At 39.3% G+C, this 27,300-nt stretch overlaps 1 protein-coding gene across 1 annotated transcript in view; it reads right to left on the minus strand.

Moving 5' to 3' along the window:
• Positions 1-27,300, minus strand: part of Ralgapa1 (Ral GTPase activating protein catalytic subunit alpha 1) — a 274,933-nt gene that overhangs the window by 38,599 nt on the left and 209,034 nt on the right. The window contains exon 37 of the mRNA NM_020083.4: positions 548-706. Coding sequence (NP_064468.4) covers positions 548-706 — 159 coding nt within the window. The remainder of the gene's footprint in view (positions 1-547; positions 707-27,300) is intronic.

Raw genomic sequence — 27,300 nt, forward strand, 5'->3', positions numbered from 1 at the left:
TTTTCTATTAAAAGCATCCATTTTAAAATAAGGAATATATGAACATAATGTCAAATTTTTATCATCTTAAGAAATGCTTTTGAAATAGTTGTTGAGATCCTGTGGTATGTCTAAGCTATCCAACCATAGGAGAGGTAACATCTTTTTAACAGTCAAAAATTATTTGTAGGCATTTCATTTATTATTTTAAAGATATTTCTAGTGTTCTACGACAGGATTTCATTAAGTAGCACTGGCTGTCCTGGGATTTGCTAAATAGATCAGGTTGGTCTGTGGCAATCGTCTTGCCTCAATCCTGCTGAAATTACAACTGTGCCTTGTTAATACCTGCCTGCTTTTTACTGTGTCTTTTAGGAAACTAATTGTTTTCTACTTTAATAAAAGCTGAGCTAAGTACAACAAACTTGAACTCAGGCACTGCTTAGCTGTCTCCTTAGGTGGGCCAGTTCTGTCAAGACCATGTTTAAGACAATCTATACAGTTCCGCATTTCCCCCCTTCCCACAATTGCAAATCTATTACTAAGACAGAAGCTAAGAAGTTCTCACCTCTGGCTTTTTCATGATCTGGATACTGAACATGTGGTTTTTCATTGGATATATTACAATGAGGACATCACCAAACTCTGTAGGAATAATTCCTCTCCTGTAGTCTCTAGTATGTTCAGACCAAACAATGTGTACTTCATCATTTCCTAGATGTCTCAACTGTAAAATCAAGGAAATAGTTTACAGCATTTTTAAAAAGTCATGTGTGCATAGTTATGCAACTAGTGACATCAAACTATACAGAAGGGAAATGGTTGATCATTTTAGCGACACATAAAAAACAATACTCAAAGTCATCAAGGGACAACAGAAGAAGACCAGGCATTTTCAACTCCCACAGTCAGAGAGACAGAAAGAACTTAGAAGAGTCATAGCCCGACTCTTTTAACCTGGCAACTGTACCAGTGCAGCTCCATTCTCAAAGGTTAGTTTTTTAAACTAACTGATTTGAGTCTCTTTCCTCTTATTGTATCCACTTTCTGCAGTGTTAATGAGGTAGCCTGGAGAAGGTAGCCAGAAGAGAAACAAACAAATAGCCAACTCATAAATTTTATAATCACTTACTGAGCAAGAAAGAGTTGGCTATTTTTAACTAACAATTTTTTAACTAACTACTAATTTTTATGTACCCCCACAATGAAACTTATAAAATTCTCTAAATAGATACCTTAATATTTATTAGGTCATAAAATGTTATTTAGATATTTGTGCTGTTTACAAAGGTGCTTCTGGCAATCTTGAGAAAGTTCTGTTATGATAATTAAAACTGTAAGAAAGGAAGGATTTAAAAGTTGTTTCTAATAACTTGTTTAGAATGAATTTACTGTCCATTATTGAGTTTTCGTCATGTAGATTATGGTATAAATCTAAATTTCATTACACAATTCCATCATCTAGTTTGTCTGGAGACTCTGCTACTTGGAACATGTGAGTGTGTGTCTGGTGGACGTTTAACAGTGGCTCTCCCATCGCTCCCAGAAAGCTTAGAAGATGAAAGAAGGAGCTAGGGGATGGGCAATTTCTATTTATTATATATGTAAATTCTGGATTAAATCTAAAAGGTAGATAAAAAAACTTCCTGTTTGACTAAAACAAAAAGAAGAGTTAAGTTCAATTTTTTTTCAAAGGATCTTTTTACTCACTCCTTACTTCTTACACCTGTGTACAACATACAGGAATGACATAAATGCAGACTTGAACTTCGTGCCGTTTTTAAAAAGCAAAAAAGAGATTACACAACCTAGAAAAGCCATGGCCCTATAATTTCATTTTTTAATCAAAATACTTTAAAAATATCCTTCCTATACAGCCATCCCCATGTGTCAGCTTCCCTAATAGGTTTATGTTAACTGAATACAAAAGAAATGTGAAATAAATTTAACCAGGAGGGATGATCCAATCTAATTTTGATACATTAATGTCATATGCTGTACATGTTACAATAGCAGCCAGATCTAATACTAAGCTCCAGGCTATACTGAGATTTCCAAATGGCAGATTGTTCTAAGTGATATCAAGTATAATTGAAGTAATAAATGATAGTAAAAGCTGAGCACACTGTCAGGAAGAATTTAAGTATTTACTTTTTAAAATTAAATGAGTTAGGTTAGGAAAGACAAGACAACTGAAATAATGCAGGTCTCAATTTACAGAAAATTCCTTTTATTTATCTGCTACATTAACCCTTGAACTCTTGCCAAAATTATCTATAATTTCTAGTGCCACTTATCTAAAGAAACAAGAGAATAAGACAACTGTATTATTATCTTTTATCCAAAGTTGTCTTCAAATATCTTCCACACAGTACTTAAGGTCTGTTAGATGTTTAAAGGACACATTTTTGTCAAGATATTATAGAATTTTTTGTATAGATTCATGTGCATCAACAAATCACTCTACATGTGTTTGATATTTAGAGAAAAAACTTTTATGAAAATCCTTTATTATTTAGATTCCTTTGCAAAGAATATAGTTGCTTGAGGCTATCATATGACATTTTTATAACTTTAAAACCTGAAGTATGATTAAACATAAATTCAGATGTTGTTAATCATTACTGTATTTTGGAAATTTTTGAAAAACCAGTGAAAGATGACTTTCTAGTGCTTAAAAGGTAACAGAAGTCATAATGCCAATAATAAAAGCAAGTCAGCAAACAAATTTGGTACAGATAATTTATATACTATTTTATATTTATTTCTTACCTCTTAAGGACTTAACAGGTCAGTCTTATACATACTCAGTAAGTTTTCCTGTACTCTAAATTTCTTCAAGGGTACCTTTCTTTTCTTCTTTCTGTCTGTCTGTCTTTCTCCCTCCCTCCTCCTTTTCTTTTCCTTCTGTTCTTTTTTGTTTGTTTGTTGGTTTGTTTAAGATAGGGTTTCTCTGTATAGCTTTGACTGTCCTGAAACTCAATGTAGACTAGGGTGGCCTCAAACATAGAGATTCTGCCTTTGCTGCCTAAGTGCTTGTACTAAAGCATGTATATTTCTGAACCCATGTGCAAGCCAGTTTTTGAAAGAACACTCAAGATTGCTATGTATATGGGACAGGTCTATAAGACCACTGGTAACCAAAGTAATCTTCTAAAGTCACGTCAACTGCTACTGACGTCACTCTGGAATCTAAAGTGTATAAAGTAGTATGCAGATGACCAGTGTTAGTTTGTGAAGAAAATAAAATGAAATTCAGCATGTATAAACTCTAATTCTTCATCCATTATCAAATGTTAACACTGAAAGATACACTAGGGGAAAAATTTCATAGCCAAATAGTAGCTCCATTGTGACATCCTGAGGTAGATGCCTGTCCTCTGCTCAAATACTTTAAAGCTAACCAAGCAAGTGAAAGATCTATATTAGAAGAACTTAACAAAAGAACACACATGATATGTAGTCACTGATAAGTGGATATTAGCCCCAAAGCTCAGAATAACCAAGATACAATTTACAGACCACATGAAGCTCAAGAAGAAGACAAAAGTGAGGATGCTAAAGTACTTCTTAGAAGGGGAACAAAATATTCACAGGAGGAGAGCAGAGACGGAAGGAAAGGCCATCCAGAGACTGCCACACATGGGGATCTATCCACATGCAGTCACCAAACCCAGTCACTAATGGGAATTCCAGGAGGTTCAGGTTGACAGGAGCCTGATACAGCTGTCTCCTGAGAGGCTCTGCCAGAGCCTGACAAAAACAGAGGTAGATGCTGGTAGCCAACCATTGGCTTGAGAACGAGGTCCCTGATGGAGGAGGTAGAGGAAGTTTGCAACCCCATAGGAAGAACAACATTAACTAACTAGACATCCCAGAGCTCCCAGGAACTAAACCGCCAACCATTGAGAAGACAGGGAGGGACCTATGGCTCCATCCGTACATGTAGCAGAGGATGGCCTCCTCAGGCATCAATGGGAGGAGAGACCCTTGGTCCTGTTAAGGCTTGATGCCCCAGTGTAGGGGAATGCCAGTGTGGGGAGGCGGGAGGGAGTGTGTGGGTGGGGGAGCACCCTCATGGAGGTGGGGGATGGGATGGAGGGTTTCCAACCGGGAAAGGGGATAACATTTGAAATGTAAATAAAGAAAATATCAAATTAAAAAAAAGAAAAAAATAAGAACTTCAAGTCTCTGAAGTAAGAAACTGAAGAAGACCTCAGAAGACAGAAAGATTTCCCATACTCATGGATCAGCAGAATTAACATAGTAAAAATGGACATCTTACCTAAAGCAATCTACAGAGTCAATGGAATCCCCATCAAAATTCCAACTGAATCCTTTATAGAGAAAGAAAGAGCAATTCTCCAATTTATCTGGAATAACAAAAAACCCAGGATATAAAAAAACCATTCTCAACAATAAAAGAACTTCCAGGGGAATTACCATCTCTGACCTCAAGGTATACTACAGAGCAACAGTGATACAACCACATGGTATTGGTACAGAGACAGACAGGTAGATCGATGGAATAGAATTGAAGACCCAGAAATGAACCCACACACCTATGGTCACTTGACAAAGGAGCCAAAACCATCCAGTGGAAAAAAAATAGCATTTTCAACAAATGGTGCAGGTTTAACTGGAGGTCAGCATGTAGAAGAATGCAAATCGTCCCATTCTTATCTTCTTGTACAAAGCTCAAATCCAAGTGGATCAAGGACCTACACATAAAACCAGATACAATAAATCTAATAGAAGAGAAAGTGGGAAAGAACCTTGAATACATTGACACAGGAAACATTTTCTGAACAGAATACCAATGGGTTATGCTCTAAGATCAAGAATTGACAAATGGGACTTCATAAAATTGAAAGGCAAAGAACACTGTCAATAGGACAAAACAGCAATCCACAGATTGGAAAAATCTTTACCAACCCTACATCTGATAGATATATCCAAAATATACAAAAAAACTCATGAAGTTAGACTCCAGAGAACCAAAGAACCTTATTAAAAATGGGGTACAGAGCTAAACAGAATTATCAACTGAGGAATCTCAAATGGCTGAGAAGCACTTAAAGAAATGTTCAATGTCCTTAATCATCAGGGTATGCAAATCAAAACAACCCTGAGATTCCACCTCACACCAGTCAGAATGACTAAGATCAAAAATTCAGGTGACAACAGGTGCTGGTGAGGATATGGAGAAAGAGGAACACTCCTTCATGGCTGGTAGGATTGCATACTGGTACAACTACTCTGGAAATCAGTCTGGTGGTTCCTGAGAAAACTGGAAATAGTTCTACTTGAGGACCCAGTTATACCACTCCTGGGCATATACCCCAAAAAATGCTTCAACATATAACAAGGACACATGCTCCACTATGTTCATAGCAGTCTTTTTTATAAGAACCAGAAGTTGGCAACAACCCAGATGTTCCTCCACAGAGGAATAGATACAGAAAATGGGGTACATTTACACAATGGAGTACTACTCAGCTAGTAAAAAGGATGACTTCATGAAATTCTCAGGCAAATGGATGGAACTTGAAAATATCCTGAGTGAGGTAACCCAGTCACAAAAGAACACACATAGTATGCACTCACTGATAAGTGGATGTTAGCTAAAAAGAAGCTCGGAATGCCCACAATAGAATCCACAGACCATATGAAACTCACACCAAATTGTGGATTCTACATTGCTGCTCAGTCGGGGAAGAGGATATCTCTGTGAAGTAGAGGAAGAGAGGGATCTGGTGGGGAGAGAGAATGGAGAGGGGAAAAAGGGAGCTAGTTCAGGTATGGGAGGAGATGGGGGAGAAGTACAGAGGGTCAGGAACATGAAAGTAGGTGTGTAGCAATGGGGAAGGAGGAACTGGGAGCAGCTACTAGAAGTCCCAGATGCTGGGGACCCAAGAGGTTCCCAGGATGCAAAAGGGGAGACTTTAGCCAAAATAACCAACAAAAGGGAGATAGAACCTGTAGAGACCATATCCAGTGGATAGTAATGGCCCCCAGTTGAGGGATGAGGTCACTCACCCACCTCAAGAATATGAATCCAGAATCCCTCCTGTCAAAAGGAAATGCAGGGACAAAGAGTGGAGCAGAAACTCAAGCAAAGGCCATCCAGAGACTGCCTCACCTAGGGATCTATCCCATCTGGAACCCAGATACTATTGCTGATGCCAAGAAATGCTTGCTGACATGAGTCCAGTATAGCTGTCCCCTGAGAGGCTCTGCTAGAGCTGGACCAATACACATGCACACAGCCAAACACCAGACTGAGCATGGGGACCCCAATGGGGGGTTAGGGCAAGGACTGTAGGAGATGAAGGGGTTTGCAACCTCATAGGAAGAACAACATATCAATCAACCAGACCCCCTAAAGCTCCCAGGGACCAAACCTTCAGTCAAAAAGTACACACGGGGTATCCATGGCTCCAGCTAGATATGTAGCAGAGGACTGCCCTATCTGGCATTGCTGGGAGAGGAACCCCTTGGTCCTGTGGAGGCTTGATGACCCAGGAACACTAGGCCTTTGAGGCAGGAATGGGCAGGCAGATCGGGGAGCACCCTCAGAGGCAGGGGGGACGGGATAGGAGGCTTATGGAGGGGAAATTGGGAAGGAGGATAACATTTGAAATGTAAATAAATAAAATAACCAATAAAAATAAAAAAAGAAAGGGAAAAAAGTTATGAAGTTTAAGTGTTCACAATTAGACCATTCTACCTTTAATGAACCCAAATCATAACATTATTCACTGAAGCAAACCCTGCCTTCCTGACACTAGTTCTCACAAATTAGCCTTACCAATGAATCCAATGTGTATTCTATAAGTTATCTTTTCAGGTATTTGAAGATCAGTTTAATATTTCACTTTTCTTTTTCAGGTTAAAGTGTCATTTTCCTGGATTATTTTCTTAGTTTACCAATGTTTCTATTAAACCACAATGTCTGGAATAGAACATCAGTATGTGCTCTAATACAGCAAACTCATTAATGAGACTATTTCTTCCTTTGTTACTAAATTATTTTCTGAAACTTTATGGTATCATGAACAGACAGTCAACTCAAACTTTCCTTGCTAAGTTCTTTTTAACAATCTTTAAAATGTCCTGATTTAAAAAAAAAATTAGTGTGTTTGTATATGTGTGTGTGTGTGTGTGTGTGTGTGTGTGTGTATGGTGTATGTGTGTGTGTGTATGGTGTGTGTGTGTGTATGGTGTATGTGTGTGTGTGTATGGTGTATGTGTGTGTGTGTGTGTGTGTGTGTAGATTTCTAGGGGACTGGATTTAGGTTGCCAGGCTTAGCAGCAAGTTCTTCTACCCACTCAGACACTGGCAAAGTTCTTTTAATCAGGTAAAATCAACTGCTCAATTTAAAGAGAGGATTTCATACTTATAAGTTTTATATTGCCAGATCTATGCTATCTTAGGCTTGTTAAGGTCTCTTGTTAAATGGATACTGCTCTTCAGTTTGCTGGCTCAATCTTTTACATATAAGAGTTATCATTAAATTAAAATTCTTACATCGTCTTTTAAGTTCTGAACAAGAATACCAAATGGTTTATGTTAAGAGAGTAATTACAGATTTTCAGTCTTCTTAAAAAGATACCTCTCATTTATTAAGGTTATTTATTACATACTATATATAAAGGGCATCCTGTTCTACATGTTCTGTGATAATTCACTTAATATTCATAATAATTATAAGGCAAGTGCAATCAGTATTACTGTTTTTCTAAATAAACAATTGAAACTTAAAAGATGAAGTAGTTTGACTAATAAAACAAAACAAACCTTTGGCAGAAACAATATTCAAATATAGGCAATCAGGTCCCAGAACCCAAAGCCGAACCATTTTGCAATATTGCCTCTTGTTATGTGTGTTTGTGTTCTGAATGTGATTATGCATTTAGTCATTATCATACATACCAAACTATTAAGACGACATTGCTTTAACTTACACACACAAAATTCACACAGTCTATGGTTGGCCCTCATCTAGTAGTCCTATTAAAACAAATTCATTCTGATGTGATTAGCTGTGCTGAACTTACTACCATGGCTTCTAGTGATCATTGCCTCATCTAAGTGCTCACAAGCTATCTGCTTATTAATCCTATTTTCCTGGAGTCCATGAATGTTGGTATTTCAGAGGGATGGGCTGCTCTACCCCTTTGTAAAGGCAGATATTTGCCACTATTACAGACCAGATGCACCCTCCTAAAGCTTATATACTGAAATCCTAGCCCTGGCTGTGATGTGATTAAGAATTTAAGTCCTACTAGGTAGGGACGTTGGGAGGTGATAAGATCATTTTTTTTCTTTTTTTTTTTTCGGAGCTGGGGACCGAACCCAGGGCCTTGCTAGGCAAGCGCTCTACCACTGAGCTAAATCCCCAACCCCGATAAGATCATTTTTAAAAATCCTTTTATTTTTTTTTTATTTTTTTTTATCCTTAATTTTTTTTTTAATTTTTCTTTTTTTTTTTTTTTATTAACTTGAGTATTTCTTATATACATTTCAAGTGTTATTCCCTTTCCCGGTTTCCGGACAAACATCACCCTCCCCCCTCCCCTTCCTTATGGGTGTTCCCCTCCCAAACCTCCCCCCATTGCCACCCTCCCCGCATAGTCTAGTTCACTGGGGGTTCAGTCTTAGCAGGACCCAGGGCTTCCCCTTCCACTGGTGCTCTTACTAGGATATTCATTGCTACCTATGGGGACAGAGTCCAGGGTCAGTCCATGTATAGTCTTTAGGTAGTGGCTTAGTCCCTGGAAGCTCTGGTTGCTTGACATTGTTGTACTTTTGGGGTCTCGAGCACCTTCAAGCTCTTCCAGTTCTTTCTCTGATTCCTTCAACGGGGGACCTATTCTCAGTTCAGTGGTTTGCTGCTGGCATTCGCCTCTGTATTTGCTGTATTCTGGCTGTGTCTCTCAGGAGCGATCTACATCGGCTCCTGTCGGTCTGCACTTCTTTGCTTCATTCATCTTGTCTAATTGGGTGGCTGTATATGTATGGGCCACCTGTGGGGCAGGCTCTGAATGGGTGTTCCTTCAGTCTCTGTTTTAATCTTTGCCTCTCCCTTCCCTGCCAAGGGTATTCTTTTTCCTCATTTAAAGAAGGAGTGAAGCATTCACATTTTGATCATCCGTCTTGAGTTTCCTTTGTTCTAGGGATCTAGGGTAATTCAAGCATTTGGGCTAATAGCCACTTATCAATGAGTGCATACCATGTATGTCTTTCTGTGAGTGGGTTAGCTCACTCAGGATGATATTTTCCAGTTCCAACCATTTGCCTACGAATTTCATAAACTCGTTGTTTTTGATAGCTGAGTAATATTCCATTGTGTAGATGTACCACATTTTCTGTATCCATTCCTCTGTTGAAGGGCATCTGGGTTCTTTCCAGTTTCTGGCTATTATAAATAAGGCTGCGATGAACATAGTGGAGCACGTGTCTCTTTTATATGTTGAGGCATCTTTTGGGTATATGCCCAAGAGAGGTATGGCTGGATCCTCAGGCAGTTCAATGTCCAATTTTCTGAGGAACCTCCAGACTGATTTCCAGAATGGTTTTACCAGTCTGCAATCCCACCAACAATGGAGGAGTGTTCCTCTTTCTCCACATCCTCGCCAGCATCTGCTGTCACCTGAGTTTTTGATCTTAGCCATTCTCACTGGTGTGAGGTGAAATCTCAGGGTTGTTTTGATTTGCATTTCCCTTATGACTAAAGATGTTGAACATTTCTTTAGGTGTTTCTCAGCCATTCGGCATTCCTCAGCTGTGAATTCTTTGTTTAGCTCGGAACCCCATTTTTTAATAGGGTTATTTGTTTCCCTGCGGTCTAACTTCTTGAGTTCTTTGTATATTTTGGATATAAGGCCTCTATCTGTTGTAGGATTGGTAAAGATCTTTTCCCAATCTGTTGGTTGCCGTTTTGTCCTAACCACAGTGTCCTTTGCCTTACAGAAGCTTTGCAGTTTTATGAGATCCCATTTGTCGATTCTTGATCTTAGAGCATAAGCCATTGGTGTTTTGTTCAGGAAATTTTTTCCAGTGCCCATGTGTTCCAGATGCTTCCCTAGTTTTTCTTCTATTAGTTTGAGTGTGTCTGGTTTGATGTGGAGGTCCTTGATCCACTTGGACTTAAGCTTTGTACAGGGTGATAAGCATGGATCGATCTGCATTCTTCTACATGTTGCCCTCCAGTTGAACCAGCACCATTTGCTGAAAATGCTATCTTTTTTCCATTGGATGGTTTTGGCTCCTTTGTCAAAAATCAAGTGACCATAGGTGTGTGGGTTCATTTCTGGGTCTTCAATTCTATTCCATTGGTCTATCTGTCTGTCTCTGTACCAATACCATGCAGTTTTTATCACTATTGCTCTGTAATACTGCTTGAGTTCAGGGATAGTGATTCCCCCTGAAGTCCTCTTATTGTTGAGGATAGCTTTAGCTATCCTGGGTTTTTTGTTATTCCAGATGAATTTGCAAATTGTTCTGTCTAACTCTTTGAAGAATTGGAGTGGTATTTTGATGGATTGCATTGAATCTGTAGATTGCTTTTGGTAAAATGGCCATTTTTACTATATTAATCCTGCCAATCCATGAGCATGGGAGATCTTTCCATCTTCTGAGGTCTTCTTCAATTTCTTTCCTCAGTGTCTTGAAGTTCTTATTGTACAGATCTTTTACTTGCTTGGTTAAAGTCACACCGAGGTACTTTATATTATTTGGGTCTATTATGAAGGGTGTCGTTTCCCTAATTTCTTTCTCGGCTTGTTTCTCTTTTGTATAGAGGAAGGCAACTGATTTATTTGAGTTAATTTTATACCCAGCCACTTTGCTGAAGTTGTTTATCAGCTTTAGTAGTTCTCTGGTGGAACTTTTGGGATCACTTAAATATACTATCATGTCGTCTGCAAATAGTGATATTTTGACCTCTTCTTTTCCGATCTGTATCCCCTTGATCTCCTTTTGTTGTCTGAGTGCTCTGGCTAGAACTTCAAGAACTATATTGAATAAGTAGGGAGAGAGTGGGCAGCCTTGTCTAGTCCCTGATTTTAGTGGGATTGCTTCAAGTTTCTCTCCATTTAGTTTAATGTTAGCAACTGGTTTGCTGTATATGGCTTTTACTATGTTTAGGTATGGGCCTTGAATACCTATTCTTTCCAGGACTTTTATCATGAAGGGGTGTTGAATTTTGTCAAATGCTTTCTCAGCATCTAATGAAATGATCATGTGGTTCTGTTCTTTCAGTTTGTTTATATGATGGATCACGTTGATGGTTTTCCTTATATTAAACCATCCCTGCATGCCTGGGATGAAGCCTACTTGATCATGGTGGATGATTGTTTTGATGTGCTCTTGAATTCGGTTTGCCAGAATTTTATTGAGTATTTTTGCGTCGATATTCATAAGGGAAATTGGTCTGAAGTTCTCTTTCTTTGTTGGGTCTTTGTGTGGTTTAGGTATAAGAGTAATTGTGGCTTCATAGAAGGAATTCGGTAGGGCTCCATCTGTTTCAATTTTGTGGAATAGTTTGGATAATATTGGTATAAGGTCTTCTATGAAGGTTTGATAGAATTCTGCACTAAACCCGTCTGGACCTGGGCTCTTTTTGGTTGGGAGACCTTTAATGACTGCTTCTATTTCGTTAGGAGTTATGGGGTTGTTTAACTGGTTTATCTGTTCCTGATTTAACTTCGATACCTGGTATCTGTCTAGGAAATTGTCCATTTCCTGAAGATTTTCAAGTTTTGTTGAATATAGGTTTTTATAGTAAGATCTGATGATTTTTTGAATTTCCTCTGAATCTGTAGTTATGTCTCCCTTTTCATTTCTGATTTTGTTAATTTGGACGCACTCTCTGTGTCCTCTCGTTAGTCTGGCTAAGGGTTTATCTATCTTGTTGATTTTCTCAAAGAACCAACTTTTGGTTCTGTTGATTCTTTCTATGGTCCTTTTTGTTTCTACTTGGTTGATTTCAGCTCTGAGTTTGATTATTTCCTGCCTTCTACTCCTCCTGGGTGTATTTGCTTCTTTTTGTTCTAGAGCTTTTAGGTGTGCTGTCAAGCTGCTGACATATGCTCTTTTCTGTTTCTTTCTGCAGGCACTCAGCGCTATGAGTTTTCCTCTTAGCACAGCTTTCATTGTGTCCCATAAGTTTGGGTATGTTGTACCTTCATTTTCATTAAATTCTAAAAAGTTTTTAATTTCTTTCTTTATTTCTTCCTTGACCAGGTTATCATTGAGTAGAGCATTGTTCAATTTCCATGTATATGTGGGCATTCTTCCCTTATTGTTATTGAAGACCAGTTTTAGGCCGTGGTGGTCCGATAGCACGCATGGGATTATTTCTATCTTTCTGTACCTGTTGAGGCCCGTTTTTTGACCAATTATATGGTCAATTTTGGAGAAAGTACCATGAGGAGCTGAGAAGAAGGTATATCCTTTTGCTTTAGGATAGAATGTTCTATAAATATCCGTTAAGTCCATTTGGCTCATGACTTCTCTTAGTCTGTCTACATCTCTGTTTAATTTCTGTTTCCATGATCTGTCCATTGATGAGAGTGGGGTGTTGAAATCTCCCACTATTATTGTGTGAGGTGCAATGTGTGTTTTGAGCTTTAGTAAGGTTTCTTTTACATATGTAGGTGCCCTTGTATTTGGGGCATAGATATTTAGGATTGAGAGTTCATCTTGGTGGATTTTTCCTTTGATGAACATGAAGTGTCCTTCCTTATCTTTTTTGATGACTTTTAGTTGAAAATTGATTTTATTTGATATTAGAATGGCTACTCCAGCTTGCTTCTTCTGACCATTTGCTTGGAAAGTTGTTTTCCAGCCTTTCACTCTGAGGTAGTGTCTGTCTTTGTCTCTGAGGTGTGTTTCCTGTAGGCAGCAGAATGCAGGGTCCTCGTTGCGTATCCAGTTTGTTAATCTATGTCTTTTTATTGGGGAGTTGAGGCCATTGATATTGAGAGATATTAAGGAATAGTGATTATTGCTTCCCGTTATATTCATATTTGGAAGTGAGGTTATGTTTGTGTGCTTTCATTCTCTTTGTTTTGTTGCCAAGATGATTAGTTTCTTGCTTCTAGGGTATAGCTTGCCTCCTTATGTTGGGCTTTACCCTTTATTATCCTTTGTAGTGCTGGACTTGTAGAAAGATATTGTGTAAATTTGGTTTTGTCATGGAATATCTTGGTTTCTCCATCTATGTTAATTGAGAGTTTTGCAGGATACAGTAACCTGGGCTGGCATTTGTGTTCTCTTAGGGTCTGTATGACATCTGTCCAGGATCTTCTGGCCTTCATAGTTTCTGGCGAAAAGTCTGGTGTGATTCTGATAGGTCTGCCTTTATATGTTACTTGACCTTTTTCCCTTACTGCTTTTAATATTCTTTCTTTATTTTGTGCGTTTGGTGTTTTGACAATTATGTGACGGGAGGTATTTCTTTTCTGGTCCAATCTATTTGGAGTTCTGTAGGCTTCTTGTATGCCTATGGGTATCTCTTTTTTTAGGTTAGGGAAGTTTTCTTCTATGATTTTGTTGAAGATATTTACTGGTCCTTTGAGCTGGGAGTCTTCACTCTCTTCTATACCTATTATCCTTAGGTTTGATCTTCTCATTGAGTCCTGGATTTCCTGTATGTTTTGGACCAGTAGCTTTTTCCGCTTTACATTATCTTTGACAGTTGAGTCAATGATTTCTATGGAATCTTCTGCTCCCGAGATTCTCTCTTCCATCTCTTGAATTCTGTTGGTGAAGCTTGTATCTTCAGCTCCTTGTCTTTTCTTTTGATTTTCTATGTCCAGGGTTGTTTCCATGTGTTCTTTCTTGATTGCTTCTATTTCCATTTTTAATTCCTTCAACTGTTTGATTGTGTTTTCCTGGAATTCTTTCAGGGATTTTTGCGATTCCTCTCTGTAGGCTTCTACTTGTTCTCTAAGGGAGTTCTTTATGTCTTTCTTGAAGTCCTCCAGCATCATGATCAAATATGATTTTGAAACTAGGTCTTGCTTTTCTGGTGTGTTTGGATATTCCGTGTTTGCGTTGGTGGGAGAATTGGGCTCCGATGATGCCATGTAGTCTTGGTTTCTGTTGCTTGGGTTCCTGTGCTTGCCTCTCGCCATCAGATTATCTCTAGTGTTACTTTGTTCTGCTATTTCTGACAGTGGCTAGACTGTCCTATAACCTGTGTGTCAGGAGTGCTGTAGACCTGTTTTTCTGTTTTCTTTCAGCCAGTTATGGGGACAGAGTGTTCTGCTTTCGGGCGTGTAGTTTTTCCTCTCTACAGGTCTTCAGCTGTTCCTGTGGGCCTGTGTCTTGAGTTCACCAGGCAGGTTTCTTGCAGGGGAAAAATTGGTCCTACCTGCGGTTCCAAGGCTCAAGTTTGCTCGTGGGGTACTGCCTAAGTCCTCTCCGCTGTGGCAGCAACCGGGAAAATCTGTGCCGCTCCTTCCGGGAGCCTCCGTGCACCAGGGTTTCAGATGACGTTTGGTGTTTTCCTCTGGCGCCTGGATGTGCACAGAGTGCAGTCTCTTCTGGTTTCCCAGGCGTGTCCGCCTCTCTGAAGGTTCAGCTCTCCCTCCCATGGGATTTGGGTGCAGAGAACTGTTTATCCGGTCTGTTTCCTTCAGGTTCCGGCAGTGTCTCAGGCGCAGGGGTCCTGCCGCTCCCGGGCCCTCCCCTACGGGAACCCAGAGGCCTTATACAGTTGCCTCTTGGGCCAGGGATGTGGGCAGGGGTGGGCAGTGTTGGTGGTGTCTTCCGCTCTGCAGCCTCAGGAGTGCCCACCTGATCAGGCGGTGAGGTCTCTCTCCCACGGGGTTTGGGAGCAGAGAGCTAAAATCCTTTTATTTCATAACACTGCAGTTAAGTTCATACACACCAGAAGAGGGTATTGGATCCCATTACAGATGGTTGTGAGATCTGAACTCAGAACCTCTGGAAGAACAGTCAGTGTCCTTAACCACTCGGCCATCTCTTCAGCCCTGTGGATCATTTTTTTAAGGGGGTGGTAACTATTAAGAAAAGACTCCAGAGAGCTTGCTTGCCACTTTACCAAATGGAGTTATTATGAGAGGTTCAGTCATCTGTGAACAGGTTAGTGGCTCCCCAACAGACACTGTCAGTCTCTTGATCTCACCAGCCCCTATACCTGTGAGAAGTAACTAAAGCTTATACAGTTCTAGTTTCTGGCATTTGTTACAGGAGTTTAAAAGAATGAAGACACCCACTTTATAGTAGCCCAACACATTCATCTTTTTAATAAGGAATCTAGAGTTAATGACTTACTTCCTTAGTGTCATAAAATATAAAAATCATGTAAAGTAACTATTTTTGTCTCATAAGTGCTCTTGAGTGGAGCAGAAATTGAAGGAAAGGCTATCCAGAGACTGTCCCACCTGGGGATCCATCCCATATACAGACACCAAACCCAGTCACTATTGCTGATGCCAAGAAGTGCATGCTGACAAGAGCCTGATATGGATGTCTCATGAGAGGCTCTGCCACAGACAGATCAATACAGATGCAGATGCTCACAGCCAACCATTGGACTGAGCACAGGGTCCCCAATGGAAGAGTTAGAGAAAGGAATGAAGGAGCTGAAGAGGTTTGCAACCTTATAGGAAGAACAACAATATCAACCAACCAACCCCCCTCTTCCCCAGGCTCCCAGGGACTAAAACAGCAACCAAAGAGTATACATGGAGGGACCCATGACTCCAGCTGTATATGTAGCAGAGGATGGCCTTATCTGGCATCAATGGGAAGGGAGGCCCTTGGTCTTGTGAAGGCTCGATGCCCCAGCATAGGGGAAGGCCACAGTGGGAAGGTGGGAGGGAGTACCCTCATAGAAGCAGGGGGAGGGGGAGTGGGATAGGGGACTTGAGAAGGGGAAACAGGGAAAGGGGTAACATTTGAAATGTAAATAAATAAAACAATCAATTAAAAAAAAGGAAAAAGTTGGCTTGCCTTTGACTTAGAAAGCAGGTATCAATTGATTACTATCTCAATCAAAAGTTCCAGTGTTCTCTGATTCTCCTGGTGTCCTCATTCACCTCTGACAAACTCTTCATTTGAAAAAGATGTTGACTTTTTTTGTACTTTCCTTCCTATTTCCTCTACAGCTGCTCCAGGTTAGATATTTCATTGCTTACTTGAACTAGTTTATGAGTACTTAAAGGATTCTCTCTTTTGGAATGTCTCCTTCCTTTCCAGCTCCCTTCTTTCTTTCATTACTAGATATGCACTGAAAGCTGTCTGGATGCACTGCACCAGCTTCTGCAGAGGCTCTGATGGGGCTCCGCAGATATGATCTCTGACCACAAATCACTAGGTTTCGTGAAAAAGACCCAGTAAAACAACCAACCAAACAGTAAATAAGTCGCAGAGGATGTTCCAAACACTTCTCTGAATACAAGTAGCAAAGGACACCAATCCGTAATGGCACTCGCACTAAAAGCTGAAGTACACATACAAGTTCATATTTAAACTAAAAGGGAAAGTTCTTATGGAAGTTGAAATGGCAGCTATGAAGAAATCCAACAGGATTCTGACTGCTAAATTCCCCTTATTTCACCCATCCACAGAGATTGGGTTTCACTCTATAGCCCATGCTGGCTGGCCTCAGAGTGAACCCATGGCAGTCTTCTTGCCTCAGCATCCTGAGTATCATATAGGATTCTATAGCCCACATATTTTCATACTCTCATTTGCAACCTGGGTCATTCATTATTATCAATTAAAAATCTTCTTCTATCCCAGTGTGGTAGTACATGTCTTTGATCCCAGCACTTTGGAGGCAGAGTTCATGGCCAGCCTGGTCTACTGAGCTAGTTCCAGAATAGCAAGGGCTACACAGAGAAACCCTGTCTCAAACAAAACAAACCAAACCAAAACCAAACCAACAACAACAACAAAAAACAGCAAAGAAAAACAATTTTTTTTAAATTTACGCATGGGTATGTACATGAGTGCCTGTAGAAGCCAGAGGAACTAGAGCTGGGAGAGCAGTGAGCCACCTGACATGGGTACTAGGAACTAAACTCCAGTCCTTTGGAAGAGCAGCAAGTGCTCTTACTCGTAGAGTCATCTCTCTGGCCCCAAGACGAAAAACTGAACCTTAAAAGCAATGAGCGCAGTATACCTAGTTCTATGCTTTAGTATAAGGTACCCAGTAATACTGCTGGCTATTATAAAACTGACAGAAGGAGTATCATGGAAACTATATTCTAGCATTACACAAATACAAACTATAGAAGCCTAAGTATCTAATTATGGCACTTATCTAAGTATACTACACCGATCACTATAATAATATATGTAGGTAGTTCTTCAATTTGATGCTATGATAGCTTTAGTAACTTTTTCATTCACTAAATGCAATCAGGCTTAGTTCTAGGTTCTAGAAATACAACAGTAAAGAAAGTCTTTGTCCTCATGACCTTGATATTCTAATGTATGTGGGGAGTTGGCACAGCCATACCTACTGGTAGGAAGTCAAATGAATCTATAAAGAACAAGCAAATAGTAGCATTGCTATCTTTCTGGGAAAGGGAAAGCCAGTTTTCTTCAATGGGGTGATTCTGGGTATGCCAACCACACTTCAGGATACATTCCATTCCCAGCAATAGTTGTCTACATAGAATGAACTCCACGGTTTGTCTGTTTATGTGTATGTGTTTTTTACTTTGTTTTGTTTGTTTTTGTTTTATTGCTTTTTAATTCTTGGCTGTTTGAGAGTGAAAGAACATAAAGCTGGGTGGATAGGGAGGTGGGGAGGATCTGAGGAGTTAGGAAAGGAAAACAGTGTTAACATATACCGTATGAAAATTTTTAAATAATAAAAATAAGCAATATGGTAACTATGCACAGTGATAAGTGCTATAAAGAAAATAATGTTGGAGTAAGGAGATGACTTAGTACATATGTGTGCATATGCCACACAGATTTAAAAAGGCAATATAGGGCAAAGTGACAGTGTTGCTAAGTATGGGGGGTTCTTTAGCTCTAATGATCTGAAAAGATTTTACGGGGAAACAGTCACAGGAGTGTGAGAATAATGAGAATAAAGAAGCTTGGAGGAAAAATGCAGCCTAATTAAACACTTCAGTATACAGAGCCTCAGAAAGGTGATCAACCTTGATTTGGTGGAAGGTAAGAGTGAAAGCAGGTTGGTAAATGAGTAAGAAATGACAGGAGCGGTGATCGGAGGGTAAGTAGAAAGGTGGTCAAAGCACATGGGAACACTGGAGTTAAGCCTTACTCTGTGTGCAAAGAAAAGCTACAGCTATCCTGTCCAGATCAAGTTGCTTACGGTGGTGAGACAAGCTAGCATATGACCACTGATACTATTTCCATCCTCTATCTTTGTCACCAGTACACTATAAAAAGTTGGGGTTGTGGGTAGAATATGACATTGAATAGAATTTATAACATTAAGTGTTATATTTTGATTGGAAACTACAAGTAGAATTTCTATGCTGGTTAGTTTTTGTCAACTTGACATAAGCTTGGGTCATATGGGAGGAGGGAACAGCAGCTAAGATAATGAGGCCATCAGACTGGCATATATATATATATATATATATTATACACATACATATATATGTATATATATCATATATCAATATATATCTATATCAAGCTGAGGAACTCATGAGGAGCAAGCCACTAAATAGAATTCCTACATGCTTCTTACCTCTGCGTCTGCTTGAGTTCTTGGCCTGGCTTTTCTCAACGATGAATAGTAATTGGTTCATATAAGCCAAATAAACCCTTTATTTTTTTCTTTTTTTTTTAAGGATTTCTTTATTTATTATATGTATCTGAATACACTGTCACTACCTTCAGACACAGCAGAAGAGGGTGTCAGATCCGATTATAGGTGGTTGTGAGCCACCATGTGGTTGCTGGGAATTGAACTCAGGACCTCTGGAAGAGCAACCAGTGCTCTTAACCACTGAGCCATCTCTCCAGCCCCTAAACCCTTTCTTTTAATAATGGAGTTTATTAAGAGTGACAGAAAGCAAATAATAACAATTCCATAGAATCCATTAACTCTCACTTTTATTAAAATAAAAACTTTTTTGTTATTATTCCATATAGTTTAAAATTTTTTCAGATTATATTTAGCTTATAGTTCTTTGGAAAGTCTCTCACATGCTAATTTTATTTTAAAATTAAGATAAAGATAGATTTGAAATAAAAATTAGACCAAGTAGAGCCTTTACAAGCCATTTATTTCAGAAAGTATTGTGATCAAGTTTCAAGACATGGCCTGCTGTCCATTACACTAATAGTATTTCAAAGGAAATGGACTTAAACAGAGTACTTCTTCTTCCTCTTTTGGGGGTTCAGGAAATGAAAGATGGCCTAGAGAGTCCAACTAAGTATTTTACAATTATCTCAACTTGATCTCCATCAAACTTCTAAAAGGATGATTCAGCTACCCTGGAAGCAGAGTGCCAGCAAGTGGCCGCCACAAGGAGACAGCGGAGACGAGAGAGGCTCCTCAGCACTTTATCCAAGGCTTGCAGCACTTTTGATTTTTAGGGTGAATACAGTCAGTTAAGTGGAAATTATTTTTAACCATTTTCCATCAGTCTTTCTCAGGTAGAAATAATTTATAGAACAGAAGGCTTCGGCTGGGTTATATCACAGTTTTTGATACAGTGGCATAATATTCTAAGAGAGGCTTTATTAGATTGAATGGTAATTTGTTAAAAAATTAGGCTATGTCATAAAAATTCTGCTGTTATTATCTTGAGCTTTGAGAAACTTTCACTTCATTAAACAATGTTATACTTAAATAGATCCAGGAACACTAACTTCTCATTCTGAGAAAATAAAATGTTTAAATTATTTTTAAACAGAATGAGAAGTTAATGTTCCTGGATCAAAACCACCACATATTTAAAATAAGAAGCCAGAATGTTTTAGTTTTTATAAAATGGATATAAATGACTTTCCCCCTACTAAGTTTAAAACGTAGAACCAGGATCATAAATAATTCTAGCTTGCCAGAGGCATGGCTATTTCTTTATACTGACTGTCGACTATCTAATTTAATTAGAGGTATTAAACTCCATGTTGAGGTCAACAAGCTTTACTTTCTCCAATATTACACTGCAACCAGTGCTCATTAATGTGTCTACTGAATGGATTAACACACCTGAAGATATATGTACAAAGGACAGGGGGGACAAACTAATGAAATCCAATTGTTCATTTGTAATAGGACATGTTCTAGGCCTCAACTTATTACCACTAATGTGGAATTTATTAAATTCGGGAGAAAAAATACCAATACAGAAAGTGATTTTTTATTAAGAAGAACTGGTGTAAGACAATTGGCTTCTATGATTAAGTTTAAACATTTAACTTGTTACAAAGAAACGGATATTACAATAAAACTAAAACGTAAGGCTGCTAAGTGAAAATGCGGATATGGAAAAACAAGCAAGTTTTGTTTTTGATTTCTATGAAAAGAAGGTTTAAGTATACTGAATTGTGAGATCATATTTATATCTTCTTCCTGTTGGATTTTAAGAAGGACAAATTAAAATTGCTTTAACTAAAAAAGCCAATTTAGGCTGGGTATTTCTTCAACAATATTTATTTTAACAGCAAGGCACATGCCTATATTATCAAAGTTTAAAAAACTACAGCCATATACCTGCTGCCAAGACTGACCACCTGACAACCTGAGTTCAACGTCAAGAATTCACATGACAGAAGGAAAAAACTAACTCCCACAAGTTGTCCTCCGACCTCCACATGTGCTATGGCATACACACAAGCACGTGCACACCTCCTCCTACCAAACAAACAAACAAACAAACAAACAAACAAACAAACAAACAAGCATCACTTTAATAAAGACCAGAACAGGCCAGAAAGACAGCTTAGTGGGTAAAGTCCCTGTTGTTGAGCCTGGCAGTCTGAGCTGTACCACTGGAAGCACAAGATAGACAGACAGATGGATGGATGGTAAGAGTTGGTTCTCAATAACCCCCGCATGTGTGCCATGACTACTGCACAACCCCACAGACAAAATCAATTCTAAAATGCAATAAAATCCCCAAAGGCACATGACAGTATTTACAGATTCAAGATATCCTCATCAAAATCTCAATAATGTAACAGAGGGAGTGAAGATGACCAAAATACATTATATATGTATGAAAACATCCTATGTAAGCTCTTACTTTGTATTTGCTAATTAAAAAAAGTAGAACAATTCCAGTAGATTTGGCGAAAATAGAAAAACCATTCTAAAGCTTTTTATATGGAGTCTTACAGAGATGTTCAAGGTCAATACAATTTTAAACAAAAGATGGAGAATTCATACTTCTTGCGCCAAAACTTAGAAATGCAGTAGCCATCAAAACAGTATGCAACTGGTGTAAGGGCAGACATTTAGATTAATGAACTAGAAGGCAGCAGTGTCTCTACAAATAGTGATCAAAAGGCTGGGCATTTCCATGCAACTCTGCATCACACTCCCTACACTACAAGGAGCTCAGTGGGCAGAGAAAACTTAAATGCTAAGAGCTAAAGCTCTCACAACAAAATAGAGACATGTATCTCCATGACAGTGGATTTGGCAATGGGTTCTTGGATTGATATTAAAAGCAGAGGTGGCACAATTAAATTTGAGTCCATATTGATCAACCATATATTAGACAAGGGACTAATGTCTATAATATATAAAGAACTTCTATAAGAACATAAGAAAAATAACAAACAAATGAGTAAAGGACTTGGAAAGACATTTCTCTAAAGTGTGTAAAGAAGTGGTCAGTATACACTTGAGAACACGTTCACTATTACCCGGTATTATAAAAATCTGAATTAAAACTACAAGGAAATAGCCACTTTGGGACAGGCATGGTGGTGAAAAGGGAGAGGCAGGGGGACTGTAAGTGTGTGCTGCACAGTGAGTTCAAAAGTCTGGGATAGACAGATAAATTATTCCAAAACAAACAAACAAACAAACAAACAAACAAAAACAAGCAAAAATAACCGCTTTGTAGCTATTATGATGTCTACAGCTTTTTTTTTTCCTAACAAGTGTTGATGGTGGTGTGGAAAGGCTGAGACCACTGTGCATGCTTGACATGGAAAGTGGTACAGCTGATATTGCACGTCTTCAGATAGTTCTACATACAGTGTGTACAGAACCCAACAATATAGGTATACAGCCAAAATGAATTAAAAACCAGCATCTAAACAGTATGCCAATGTTTACCGCAGTATTATTCACAATAACAAGAGGTGGACGCAACCCAAATGTCTATGAGCAAATATGTAGATTAAATGTAGTACATACAATTAGATAGCTGGCCATATAAAAGAATGAAATTCTAATGTGTGCTATGACACGCATAAAACCTTAAAATATCTGGCTAAATAAGACAGCACAAAAGGACAGATATTATATGCCCCTACTTATTCTAGAATTGGCAAATTTTAGAGGCAGAAAGTAAGTTTGGAGAATTTGGAATAGGAGGGAGAGGTGATGACATGAGTGAGAGATGAACTGAGAAATAAGTTTATCTGCAGACTGGAGAATGCTGTATGTTCCGGAACACCTAGAACTTATGAAGAAACTAAGGGATATACAAATAGAAAGATACCTTGTGTTCATGAAGCCACAGAACTGTTATTGTTAAAATATCAATACTATTCACTACAATACTGATTTTGCTAATCCTTACCAAAATCACAATAGCTTTCTTGAGAAACAGAAAAACTAATCCTGTAATTCATACAGAACTACAGACAACCTTACTATCTAAAGCAGTGATAAGAATGAAAAAACAGTTAATGTGTCACACTCTCTGACTTGAAATTATATTACAAAATTACAGGTATGTCTGCAGACCTAACCTTGAATTAGGTTTTCCTTACTCTCACTCAATATCAAGCTTCTGACACAAGGTGTGAGCTACGCAAGCAATGCTCAAACAACAGAGAACAGCTGGGTGTCCTCCAGCCAATTCTATCTATAGACAGTGTTAAAGAACCAAGTTCCGAACATTGCTACTCTTCAAAAGCCAAAGTCTGTTGTTTTATTTGTGCTTCTGACACTAACTATAAATCAAAGTTCTCAAAACCTTATTCTTTTGGGGGTGGTGGTGGTGTCAACAAATGTGCTTCACTGACCACAAAATCCAGAATATATTCACTGGTTTATTATAGGGAATTATAAAGAATATAGGATAAGAGACACTATATTACAGAGGCTCTCAACCTGTGGGTCTTGATCCCTTTGGGGTCATATATCAGATATCCTGTCTATCAGATATTTACATTATATATAATTCATAATAATAGCAAAGTTACAGTTGTGAAGTAGCAATGAAATAATTTTATGGTTGGGGATCACCACAACATGAGGAACAGTATGAAAGGGTTGCAGCATTAAGAAGGTATAGAACTGCCAGCTAGCGAAAAGCTGGGGAGCGTTGAGCCATGCTTCGTGCCCTGCACTGCCCAGACTAGCGAACAATACAGTCAGAATGGCTAAGATGATCCCAAGAAACCAAAGGGCAAGATGTCTGCCTATGCCTTCTTCGTGCAGACATGCAGGGAAAAACATAAGAAGAAAAACCCAGAGGTTCCAGTCAATTTTGCAGAGTTTTCCAAGAAGTGCTCTGAGAGGTGGAAGTCTAGCAAAGAGAAATCCAAGTTTGATGAAATGCCAAACGCGGATAAAATATGCTATGATCGGAAGATGAAAGACTATGGGCCAGCTAAAGAAGGCAAGAAGGACCTGAATGCTCCTAAAGACCTCCGTCTGGACTTCTCTTATTCTGCTCCAAATTTCGCCCCCTGAGATCAAATCTACAAACCCTGGCATCTCCATTGGCGATGTGGCAAAAAAGCTGGTAAGACGTGGAATAACCTAAAAGTGAAAAGCAGCCTTACATTACCAAGGCAGCAATGCTGAGGGTGAAGAATGAGAAGGATGCTGCTGACTGTAAGTCCAGATGGTGCCAAGGGTCCTACTAAAGTTGCCCAGAAAAGGTGGAAGAAGAGGGGAAGGGGAAAGGGGAAGAGGGGGAAGGAGATGAATAAAAACTCTGTCTCCTCGTGAACACCTTACAGTAGGGGAGCGCTGTGATTGATGCATCTCTTATTTGAGTCATGTCTATTGCCCTTGTTAGGTTTAATTACAAAATTTGATCACGATCATATTGTAGTTTCTCAAAGTGTCAGTGGTTTATATATGAAGTGGCCATGGGTGTCCAGAGCACCCTGAAACTGTATCAAAGTTGTATATAGCTCCAAACATTGTTAAAATGAAAAGGCACTCTCGTGTCCTCCTCACTCAGTGCACTTTGCTATTGGTGTGACAAGTCATTTGAAGATGTTTCTGGCACTTTGTTCTCAATTAGTAAGGTAGTGTTAACTGTTGGTATTCTGTCTAAGCTCCGCCCCCATAGCCACCTGGCAGCAGGTGCTCTGCCCCACAGTCACCTAGCAACAGACAGCTGTGCCTGACTCTATAAGGGGCTGCTTGCCCCTCCTCCCCCTCTTTCCCCACTCCCTTGCTCTTTGTTCTTTACGGTCCTTGCCCTCCTTTCCGTTCTTCTACTCTTCTCTCATTAAACCTCTCCACGTGGATCCATGGTGTCTGGGTGTGTCTGTCCGTGCCGAAATTTAAAACCTAACATTAACTATATGGCTATTGGCTAGAAATCCTGAGTTGTCAACTGTGCATACCTACAGTTTGTAAAGAGAACAAAACAACCCAGACAGATTCGTGAAGCTTCTTGTTTAGCAGGGAGGCTGTGTGGGGAAGATGCCTTTTGGAAGGGGCCATAGCTCAGGGCATGCACTGTGAGGCTGGACCAGTTGACACTGCGGTGGGCATCCGTTTAGCTTCAGGGAGTCTTGTTTTTGTACACAGTGGCATAGCATTCTGCTGACATTCTTGGTTGAGGAGGCGGGGGTGGGGAGCAGTCAGCTGGCATGAGAAGTGCTTGGAGTTTTCCTTTAGTTAAGTGCAGTAGATTTTAAACTTTTAAAAGAAACTGTAGAACTCATTGTTGTCAGCAAAGCGAAGAACTACTACATCAATGGAAGTTCAAGAGCCCTCTGTACCTAAACGCAATTTACAACATTCTGTTATTTTGTGTGTGTGTGTGTGTGTGTGTGTGTGTGTGTGTTTAGAATGCTGAAATGTTTTTGAAGTTAAACAAATTATTACATTAAAAAAAAAAGGTGGAGAATCACTGCTGCACTAGTTAATTAAATTTGACCAAATACCTGATAGAAAGCAGCTTATGGGAAGGGTTTATTTGCTTTATGTATCAGAAAAATACAGTCTATTACAACAGGAAAGAAACAGTGGTGGTAAAGACTGGATCCTCAGTGCTGAGCAGAAAGCAGAGAAAATGAAACCCCAGCACTTAATTGGCTTCTGTTTTTTTAGTCAGAAACTGCAGCCTAGAGAATATATGGCATTTTGGGGAGGAGTCAAGTCTTCCTTCCTTAGTTAAATGACTCCAGAACTCTCTCCAAATCCAATGAAGCTGGCAATCGAGATAAGGCATTAGAGAGGAATGGGGTAAGATATGAAGAAGGCGTGGAGAGCTTCCACGCTGTTTCTGGCAATGCCATTCTCTGGGAACCCATGTGTGTTTGGCTATCCAGACACTGTCTGAACACTGTCCTTTGGGTTTCTATGGAGACTGCATGGGACAGCCATGAAACACTGCAGAAATGTCTCTGGACTAAGAATATGACTACTGTTAATGGGTGGAGTCGGGAGGAACTCAGTAAAGCCTGAAGACTGTCTGCTGATTCTTCTTGTTCTCTGTGTGAAACATTCTTTCCCCATGGGGATGGAGTGGGAGCTCTTCTGAAATGGGGGTCTCATGATTTGCTTGTAGTCTAGACTATTGACTTATGGCTAGTTCCAAGGCAAGAGCTGATTAGTATCTATAGTTTGCTTTGGGTAGAAATGGGGTAGGTGAAAGTCAGAGAAAGGGTTTTTTCCCTCTTTTCTTCCTTTTGAGGCCTGTTTCTGATGCTTATTGTCTTACTGACACTATAATAATTCAGGAAATAACAAAGGAATTTTAAGTCAGAATTCATGGAAAAAAATTAAGACAAACACACAGTAATCAAGATGGTACTGTCATAAAAATAGATCTGATACCAAGGTAACAGAATAGAAAACGTGTAAATAAGTACAAATGTTTCAACATGGATCCCAATAATATATGTGAGGAAAGATAACATTTTCAATAAATGGAACAGGAAACCTAGATTTCCACATGCAAACTAATGAGTGAGACTTGTATTTTCCACCATTCCCTAAATCTAAGTCTTGAAAATATAATAAGGATAGCTTGACACTGGCTTGAGCAATAATTTTTGTTTCTTACATCAAATATCTATACTATAAAACCAAAATGAACAAAGTAAAAAGGCAACCTACTAACTTGGAAAAAAACAACCTGCAAAACACATATCTAATAAAGGGTTAATAGGAAAAATATTTACATTTACAACTCAATAAGCAGAAAAATGAACAGATGATCAAAATGGGCCAGGGCTCCAAGGCCTGACATTATTAGTGATGCTATGATGTTATGATGTGCTTATAGACAGGAGTCTAGCATGGCTGTCCTCTGAGAGGCCGAACCAGCAGCTGACTGAGACAGACACAGATACGTACACCCAACCATTGGACTTAACTTGGGGACCCTTATGGTTGAATTCGGAAAAGGACTGAAGAAGCTGAAGGGGAGGGTGACCCCATAGGAAGACCAGCAGTTCAATCAGCCCAGACCCCAGGGAGCTCCCAGAGACAGAGCCACCCACTCTGTAGCATAAAGGGGCTGGTTCGAAGTCCCTGGCACATAAATAACAGAGGACTGCTGGTCAGGCCTCAGTGGGGAAGAGCCTAATCCTGAGACTTGAGGCCCCTGGTAGGGGGTAGGGAACAGCCTCTCAGAGGCAAGGGGTGGGGAGGAATGGGATGAGGAACTGTGGGAGGGGGGACTGGGAGGGAGGCAATGGCTGGAATGTAAATAAATAAAATAATTTAATAAAAAAAATTGGGCAAAGGACTAGAACATGTATTTCTCCTAAGAGAAGTTACACCAAAGAGGTATATAGAAAGGTAAGTGGTCAATATCGGGGAAGTTATTCAAAGAGTGTAGAATTGAAGCCAATACAAGATTTGCTGAAAGGCTCTTAAAAAAAAGAGGTAAATGCTGCTGAGAGTATGGGAAAAGGGTGCGCTCATTCATAACTGGTGCAATGTGTGGAAATCAAGCTAT

The sequence above is a fragment of the Rattus norvegicus genome, chromosome 6 (assembly GCF_036323735.1).
Source record: "Rattus norvegicus strain BN/NHsdMcwi chromosome 6, GRCr8, whole genome shotgun sequence".
NCBI lineage: Eukaryota > Metazoa > Chordata > Mammalia > Rodentia > Muridae > Rattus > Rattus norvegicus.